General features: G+C 44.0%; 1 protein-coding gene across 1 annotated transcript in view; it reads right to left on the bottom strand.

Annotated features, from left to right (window-relative positions):
- Window positions 1–255: 255 nt before the first annotated feature.
- SPATA16 (spermatogenesis associated 16) overlaps window positions 256–9,431 on the bottom strand; it is a 77,519-nt gene continuing 68,343 nt past the window's right edge. Inside the window, exon 11 of the mRNA XM_050712570.1 lies at window positions 256–378. Coding sequence (XP_050568527.1) covers window positions 256–378 — 123 coding nt within the window. The remainder of the gene's footprint in view (window positions 379–9,431) is intronic.

Raw genomic sequence — 9,431 nt, 5'->3', positions numbered from 1 at the left:
ACCACTGGGTGTTACTGTTTAAATAAACAAGACAATTTAAAATAAGACTTGCGTGGACGTTTATTCCAGCCAGTTAAGGCTAATGAACTGCAGGAGTGTCTTGCTAAAGATACCCCATAGCGAGGGGAAGGCTCATTAAGTGGAAAGGTGGCTTTTGCTGACCTATCTATCAAATATCTACAGTGTTAATTTTCTCATTGGCTGTGTGGCCATGTCTTTAGGGCTGGTGAGGGACAGCTTTGTATTTCCTAGGCTCTAATGTTGCTGCGTATTTTGAAGCTTCTTCATTTTCGTTTTCTCCCTCCTAGCTGCTCTCAGCCTTTTGTTCTTTAAGTAACTGTCTTCTACTTGGTATAAGAAGTCTTCAATTATTCCAATCTGCAATTACAAAGAAGTGGCAGAATCATGTCCCTTTCCCTGTATAAAAGCATTAGAAACTTTGGCAATTAGTTTATGTCAGAACTAATTCTCATTAGAAAGAAAACCATGTGAAGGCACCTCTCGTACAATTGGCTGGAGTAATGGTACATGATTTAATAATTTTTTTGTCCCTTTCTGTTTGGCCTTATGCATGCACAGATTCAGTTCTGTGAATTTGGATTCAATTACTTTACTGCTGTGGAATAGACTTTCATTGAAATCTGTGCATTGAAAACAGAAATTTATCACAACTCTGTCTTTAAATGGCATTGAAAAACAGCCACTTTAAAAGGAAGGGATGATGAGGAAATTAATCTCGGGCAAGTCTTTCTTGATAAGGAAAGAGAACAGAAGCTTCTGGCATTTATATGCCAAAAATCAGCACACGGAGAAAAATGAGTATTCTGCATTGCTATGGCATGAACCATTTTTCTATTAAATCAAAATGAAGTTCTGAATAAATATGTTTTCCCGTGAAATATAATTCACTGGGGAATGTAGTAAAAGAACAGATGACCTGTGTCCCCCCCAAATAAAAACGTAATTATTCTAATAAAGAGTACATTCAGATAGATAAACTTCATTGCAGGGCTGATTTCAAAACTGAAAATAAACGTTCATAACCAAAAATAGATATTAATAGTACTGTGTGCAGGTATTCTGTGAGCACCAGGCATTCATAATCTCATGGCTATCTCTCCCCATGCCCTACCTTTATTCATAATCTGTGTCAATTTTTGTGATGTGCAACGTTCCTGTATGGTGAGGATGGGAACCATCTCCCTTCGCACTGAGTCATACTCGGGACCTAGACCCTATATAATGTGAGGACCTAAAGAATCAATCTTCCAATTGCATCTTACGCTGCAATCTTTAGAAAAAAAATTTAAAAAAATGTCCTAATCTATCATCCTGACACTCATTCAGTGGAGCGTTGCTTCTTTAGTCACAGCACTGAGCAGCTGACTGTGAATTAATCTGAGCATGGCTCACTATTGCATTTATTTGTATATTTTGCCGTTATTTATTTGTATATTGAGCCGTTAGGAAAGTGCTCTCAGCCCCGAGCTTGGAGCCGTGCGTGTTGGCGAGGGGCGTGCGTGTGATGGAGAGGCCACCGGGCAAGCACCAGAGGTCGTGGGCAATTACTTCTGCCCATCCGGGGTGCTGAGGGCACAGGAGTTTGTCCTCCTGCTCCCCACGAGCTTGCAAGGGAGCAGTTTTATCCCATGCTGGTCACCCCAGTGGGCTTTGCTCCTCCGCTGCCAGGAGGGCCGCTGCAACAGGCGCCCGTGGAGGTTGGGGCTGGCTCTGGTGTGACGTGCTCACAATATGAACATGCAGGGGATTAGGGAAAGGAATCATTATGCTAGCCTCATTTTTAAGAAGCTGAAATAAAAGCTTAGGAAATCATTGATCTGCCAAAAGCAGGCAGGAAGTCTGAGAAAGACTAATCGCTTGGTGCCAAGCTCCAGTCCAGGGGCTCAGCCATAATAAAAACAACAAGCAAGCCCCCAAGGCTGTTCTGCAACAGACCAAATTAAAATGTCTCTGTGACTTCTGTGATTATAAAGAATCTGTTAGATTTTTGGGAGTAGAGCTTGTGTTTGGCCGAGCACAAAGGGTGTGAAGAGGCAGGGAAATGGATCCCAGGCAAGTGGGGAAGGGGTGAGGGAGGTCCAGGAAGCGAGCAAAAGCCCCAGCAGCTCCTTTAGGACCATCCAGCGGTGGCCAAGCTGCTGGTGATGCCACCAGAGAGCACGGGGTGGGATGTTGTTCCCACCAGGGCTTGGCTGCTGCTGTGTGCTTTTCATATTTGTAGAATACCTGTCAACTCCAGCCCCCAAAATAAGTTCTAATATGGCATATCAGGGGTGGAAATAATAGTTGCTTACATAATTGCAATGCTACTGACACAGCTGATGAGCTGATGATGTTATTTGCACAGCAGTGATGACATTCAAACCCTCGCTGACTTACAATTACACTGTATGTGCTGAGCCCTGGCATGATTTAAATTACCACACAAACACAATGAAAATACAGTCTCTTGACAAGATAAAGGGGGGGGGGCGCTTAAAAATGTCTTTTTGGTGGCTGCAGTGTTCAGTAGTGCTTATTCATGGCTTTTTAGCTTGCACATTTCATTTTAAGAAAGTAAATTGGAAGCATTATGTTCTGCCTTTTTGCCTTGATTTAAAACCTCCCCGTGCCCGCTCTTCTGCTGTTTGACTGTGGTGAGCCACCTTCAGGGCTCTCGTTGGGAAATGCAAATTTTTAAAATCAATAGCTTCATTTTTTCTCTCTCTCTCTCTCTCTCTTTTTTTTCATTTTTTTTTCTTTCAATAAGTGCTTAAAAAGGAATCTGTGTGGATGGGAGTGTGCAGAAGGACATATGTCACAGCCAGCCCCAACGTGACTAGCGTAGGGAAGCGGGTTTTGGAAAAGTCTCGCGATTTACTCCCAAGCAGAGTAATAGCTGACCCCAGACTGCTGCTGAGCCTCGATCCCAGTACAGCCAAACTCTGCAGCCACTATAAAGTTTGAAGTGCCATTGTATATTCTAAAGCACCCCTAAATCCCACCACGGGAAGAGCCCTGCAGGACTTGATTCACAGTGGAGCGTTCACTGCCGGTGTTGCCAGCGATCCACACGAGGATTCACCCTGCACAGGGATCAATGCCAGGTCAGTCCTTTGCCCTTCTGTACATGGATTATGCTGTACGTGAATTATAACTTCATGGGCTTCTTCTCAGTATAAGTTATCGAGTTGCTTGGTGACCTGAGTACTTATGGAGACAGTTTGGGCTTCAATGTATTTTAATCCTCCGCTGCTAAGACATCTTATTTTCAAGATATCCCAAGTATTTGCTCCCCGAGGTTCTCCCAGCAGCGCGGTGGCAGCATTTCTACTTTGGTTAAATATCTACAGACCAGGCCCAGCTAAAGGCTGCCCAATGCATCACTGCCCCTCGGTTCAAGTCGCTCCTGTTTCTCCCTCATTTCTGGCAGCTCCTGTCCCTATTTCTTTCACTGGGCTTTTCTCTCTCTGGTCTGGCCCCTGTGATCAGCTGGAAGGAGCAGGGAAAAAGGAGGTGGATAGTACAGAGAGCAAATTAAAAGAGGTGAGAAGCATTGCAATGGGGCCAGCCTGCGGGATGAACTGACTAGGGTCTCATCAGGCAAGGCATGTGTGGTTTCCCTTTGGCTTAGGATCGACCCAGACCTACGGCAGTTTTTGAAAGTGACTTTACATAGGTCCACACAAAGATAGGCCTTGTTTGCAGCATATAGAAGCATTTCCGATCTTGTCCTTCTGTAGGTGTTGTCCAGTGATGGATAAAGGGGAGCGAGCTGGCAGTCCTGCTCTCGGATGCTGTCCTGATTCCCTCGTGGCACGGAGAATGTACAAGCAGCACCTGCCGCTGCAGCTGAACTGCAACCATCAGAAGATTTCAGTGTAAAGGACCTCTGGAGGTCGTTAAGACCAACCTCCTCTGCAGAGCAGGGCTTCGTGGGGTTTCCCCTCTTTTTCTGAAGCACCTACTGCTTTTCTGCTAGTGTCCAATCAGTCACTTCTGGCTTTGTCCAGATGCATCTGGTTTTGCCCTGAAAAATGCACAAGGCTAGTATATTATTTGCTCTTCCTATGCACTCACTGGGATAAGACATCTCACATATGGTTCCTAATTACCTGATATGTACCAGCTACGAAGAGAGGCCACAAAGATACTATCCATCATGCAGGGTGTTTTTGTCCAAGTCCTGATGGGCCACAGATGTCATGAAACTTGTCAACCTTTGCTGCGAGGGGGCTGTTCCAAGGAACAGATGCCCATGGTCGATGGCTTGCTGATGGTCCAAAGGAAGCTGCATGGCTTGTCCAAAACTGGGGGAGATATTCTCATCACAAACTAGCTTGTGTTTTTTAAAATACTGGCATGAATCTGAATATAAATACAAAGACAGCAGCAATAGAAGAGTTTTCACCAGAAGAGAATTGCTGCTGAAGAGTTTAGAACAGCACAAATGAAAGAGCCAGGACAAACTCCCGAGGACAAACTCAGGTAGGAAAACAACTGTTTAAAAAAATGTAGATAGAAATGCAGCAAGAAGACTCTGTAACTGTAAAACTGTAAAAGTATGTGTTACATGGATCCAAGTGTATACAGGCTCTATACTGCCTAAACAGCCAAACTACTTAAATCCTGATACAGACTGGGGGAGTCAGTGTGAAAGAGGAAAGAGATGCTTTTGAAAATGTATGCGGGAGCCATAAATAACAGGCAACAGCAAAAAGGATTTGGGGGCATAACAGAACCTATTCCTATTATTCGGGAGCTCTTAGTAATAGAAGGCGAATGAGCTGCCTTAAAACATGAAATACCTCTCTGTGTTTTCCTTTGTACCCCAGAGCTACTTGCTGAAGCACTCGTTGGGCTGAACGAAGGAACCAAAGGAATGGTATGGAAAGGGCCTGGAGGGTGAGCAGGGACGGCTGTACAGGGTGTGGAGGAAAAGCTGAGAACATGCCACAGTCATGATTTTACGGCTTGTGTGTTAAGTGAAGCATTTTTGAGCTGCTGTGGTTGGTTTTGGAAGGGAGTTGGGTTTGCACATAGCACATCATCTCCTGAATGGCCACGGGCAGGCCAGTGTCGTTTCCCTACGTTTGTCTGGCGATGTAACCCACTGACCGCACAATTCTCGCCTTGGACCCGCTTTTGGAAATGTTCATAGCTTTAGATGCTGATGCCAAAGATAAATGTGCTGTCCCTCACGCTCCATTTCTGCAGTTTCACATGCCTTGTGTGCATGCACTGCCTTTCTTTAAAGAACGAGGTCTGACAGACAGCGCTGTCCACATTTCTACCCTGAAGGATGGAGTTTAGTGAAACACTGAAAAATTAACAGGGTCTTAACACATTAGCAAGGCTCCAAAGCTAAAAGCAGATGGAAGAAAGAGTATTTGCTGATGGGAAACTGAATAAAAAAACTGTTGATGCTGGTAATGAATTACATTTATTAAGCACCTTACAATGGAGATGGTCCTTCGGTACTTCACAAGCTCTCCTGAATCACACTGTCCAGCTCAGTGTTTACTGTGAGCCGTCCTGTTGACTCGTGCTATCTTTCACAGCAGTAACAATACCTGGCAGCAGGTGTTTATAGGGCTGGAGACCTTTTCTAGCAGAGGGCAGCAGGTAAGCTGACTGCTCGTGTATAAGTGACAGCATGATTAGCAAGGGCTGGGGAAATATTTGTCTAAATCCATATGCAGGCACTGTTAATGTCCAGAATCGCCTGTGATTTAACTGCCAGGCAGCGACAACCAGATACATTATTCTGATGTCTGAGACATTTACTACTCAATTGCCATATTTACTGGTATTTAAAATTATCCCATTGACTTATCTCACCCTATGGCTTGGTGGAATAGACCAGAGCTTTTCTTGTAACAAAACACTCCTTCCCACTCACATTACCAGTACTTTTGTTGTAGCTGTTGTTGTACCTACGAATTATGGGTATAAGTGATAAATTATGGGTATAAATGATATTAGACATGTGATTTGGCTGGAAAAAACAGACCCTCCTTCCCTCCTCCCTTTTCACAATGGATGCGTGCATTTGTAAAATGCCCGGCTGCATCACGGCCCTGGGGAGAGAGCAAACCAGGAGCCAGTTTCCTTCTGGTAGTGGCTAGCCATTCCCTGGCTGGTTCAGGAATAGCCAAGCTGAAGCAAACCAAAACAACTTGGGAAGCCTGCCGGCTCTGAGAACAAGCACCGTTCCTCGCAGCTGTGGCATGGGCTTGGGTTACTGCACAGGACCCTACAAAGTCACATACAGCCAATAACTGCTGCAGTAGCCAGCACAATGCTATTCAGCAACACGTCCACTTTCCATCAACAAAATATGAATCTCCCTCCTTGCTTCTCTGGCTGACCAAATGCCTGGCAAGTCTACGGCCCTTTTCCATGGCTTGGTTTTCAATTAAGAGATAATGTCAGTGGAAGAGCACAGGTCATCAGATAGTGTTCCCCTGCTGCTGCAAAAGGCAGAGCTGTAGTAAGCAGAGGTCAGCTACTGAGAATCTGTGTGCCAGGCTAAAGAATTACATAATACGTTAGGCTAATTTTACTTCATTTTATATTCACATATATTAGTGCAGTTTTTGTTATATACTTATCCTTATGTAAGTTACATCTGTTCTTTTATTCACTCATCCATGTTTGCTCTGTTTTCAGATTTATGAAACAGGCATTCCACTGAGCTCAGCAAATGATGGGCATAATAACTTATCTAAATTGCAAAGTATGTGATGCCCTTGAGGTAAACTCAGATGTAAAGGTTTTATGAAGTGTCTCACATGTAGAAGTGTAGGGAAGTGTTTATTTGCCAACTCCTGTCTATCCTTTGGCTGTTCAAATGATGTTAAGAGGATCCTATGAAACCACTATGAAAGCCTAGGGGCTAAATGGAGGAAAGAAGTAGAACTGCATTATTGTCTTCACAGAGCCAATATGGCACTTGCTACCTTATTGGGCTCTCCTCTCTCTGGATGTCAAAAGTTTATGGTTGATGGGCTCTAAAGTATCTATTTATTTAATGAAATGCCTCTCACTGTAACAATATTGTGAGGCTTTATTAATCAATTTATTGTTATGAGACAGGAAAACAATCCCCCTTATTTCTTTTCTTCTCTTACAAAACTGCAGAGAAGTGAGGGCTCTGTAGAGGAATGGAGGCCCCTTACTACCCCTTTAGGTATCTTAGATACCACAAACCCCTCCACCTGACCGTAGTGGCTATAACATCCTACAATGGCCATGCAGAGACCCGATTCCTTGAGTTATTCAGGGCCAAGCTTGATCACTACTCCCAACATTCATACTCGAGGCAGATTTCACTTAAATCTGTAACTCTGTTGGAAAAGCAGCTAGCCAACAGTGGCCAGACCTGGCTATTACAGTAGTGCCCCATTTCCTTAAAACTCAGTGGCTGCAGTACTCTTGTGGGACCAAGTTGAATTATCAGGGTATTTCCCCTCCATCTCTCTTGGAAATCTCCTGTTCACTGCTGCTGAGCCTTGTGCATCAGAAGTCATTGCTCAAACTGCTGGCCTGTCTGCCTCATTAGATTAATAAATTCAAATGTTATGGAATTAAGAAGAGAATTCACACTTTAAAATCCAGTAAGAAAAAATATTTTTCTGCCTCTGTTCACTGGTGAAGACTTAAGCCCCTTTATAAGATAGGCTATGATGCTTTTTCCCATAGTGTTTCCCACTGGCTACTTTATGAGGACTTTGCATTCACAAGGATGGCTTCAGAGAAGTCCCTTCTCATAAAATGCTGATGGTGTGATATTTCAGTACTTTCAAGATTCAACCTATAAATTTGGACAGAGCCAGTAATTAAAAAAAAATTCTAAGCCTAGTATGATGCCTTGCTGTAAGCCCATCAATCTGCGCACCAGCAAGCTCAGTTTGGGAATTTTTAGGAATACATTTGTTCCTGAAGTAGATTGGGACTCCTTCCCTCCCTTACTTGCTTGATGGGTCTTACCCCCAGGTGTCTGGGTTTCCCCAAGTTGCTGATACACAGGAATATCGCTGCCTCCAGCCCTGGCCACGCAGGCAGAGGGCAATGCACACTTCTCAGCCTATGGCAAGTTGTGCTGGCGACTGAAACAAGTCCCTCAGGGAGGGCAAAGATGGGCCATGGGCAAAGTTAAATTGTTGTAGACTCATTGGAGTGAGTGTCATGATGTATATTTGAGAATATCCAACTACCTGGACACATGGAGGGGTCTGAACTACTTGGTGGGTCTCTGTGAGCTGGGGAGCGGGGACATGGCCAAGCAGGGCACAGTGAGCTGCCACCCCACCAACTCCATCCCATGGACTTGCTGGTGGCTGGTGGAGGGGCAACTGCCCCATGTGCCTGTACGCAGCGATACCAGCTCAGCTCAGGTTTATCCAGGGAGCTGCATGTCAAAGTGTCTGTAAAATCCCAGAGAACAGGCATGAAGGGGATTTGGAGAGGCTGGCCCAGCCCACATTTCCTTTCCATTCTTCAAGGATATCTAAGATGTGGTTAAGCCTTTGCAGAGGGATGTTTCCTAATCTCCCAAAGTAATCTAGGCTGCCCTGGGTCAGGTCTCCTTGTGGCTGCAGAGTCCATAGCCTGCTAATACTGAGAAAGGCATCTCCTGAGTTGCGATGTTCCCTTTTCTCCAGCTAATCACTGGGTCATTTTTCTTTTTGTTGTATTTAAAGCTTCTGAAAATAATTAGCCCGTTTGAAAAATTGGTTCGCTTAAAAACATAAATTTGTCAGTGAATTGGGTGAGCAGTGCAATGCCCAAAACACTTGAAGCTACACATACATTACTACTTTGTCACTGCTGTAAATTCAAAATTGCCCAGATTAATTTCAAACTAATTTGATAAACCCTCCACTGTGACAAAAGGAAAAGTGTTTGGTTGTCAGGCTTTGTGCCCCGGTACGTCAGATTTCAGCCTGAATGAATTTTTTATGGCTGACTCTGGAATATAAAACTCTGAAAACAGTGGTTTGTAATGGCAGTTCTGACAGACCCCTTAACCGTTTGGAAAATAAGCACAGCTATAATTCTGCTGCATTAGAGAAAAATTTTGAGTGCTTTCATTAGGTGCAACAGCTGTTTCTATAGTAAGAGCCAAACTACACTGGTGGTAGCGTAGCTGTCAGCTTCTCAGAGTTTTGCACTTATAGCTGATTGTATAAACTCCTTTATGTTCTTTTTCACTTTCCAATACATGTAAATTAATTCAACAGCAAAATTACAATTAACTACCCTGTAACTAGATCTATGTGAAGGTTCTTAGCAGGCTCCTACAATCAGTGACATGTGATGAGCGAATGGAGAACCACTGAACTTTTCAAAATGGTTCTAGCACAAGTAAGTGACAGGCAGTAATCCATGCCACATCAGTTTTCTGTTACCAGATTTAATCCTTTTTA

This window comes from Cygnus atratus, chromosome 9 (assembly GCF_013377495.2).
Source record: "Cygnus atratus isolate AKBS03 ecotype Queensland, Australia chromosome 9, CAtr_DNAZoo_HiC_assembly, whole genome shotgun sequence".
In the NCBI taxonomy this organism is placed as follows: Eukaryota; Metazoa; Chordata; class Aves; order Anseriformes; family Anatidae; genus Cygnus; species Cygnus atratus.
Note: the sequence above shows the minus strand (reverse complement) of the source record. Positions and strands in the feature narration are given on the sequence as shown.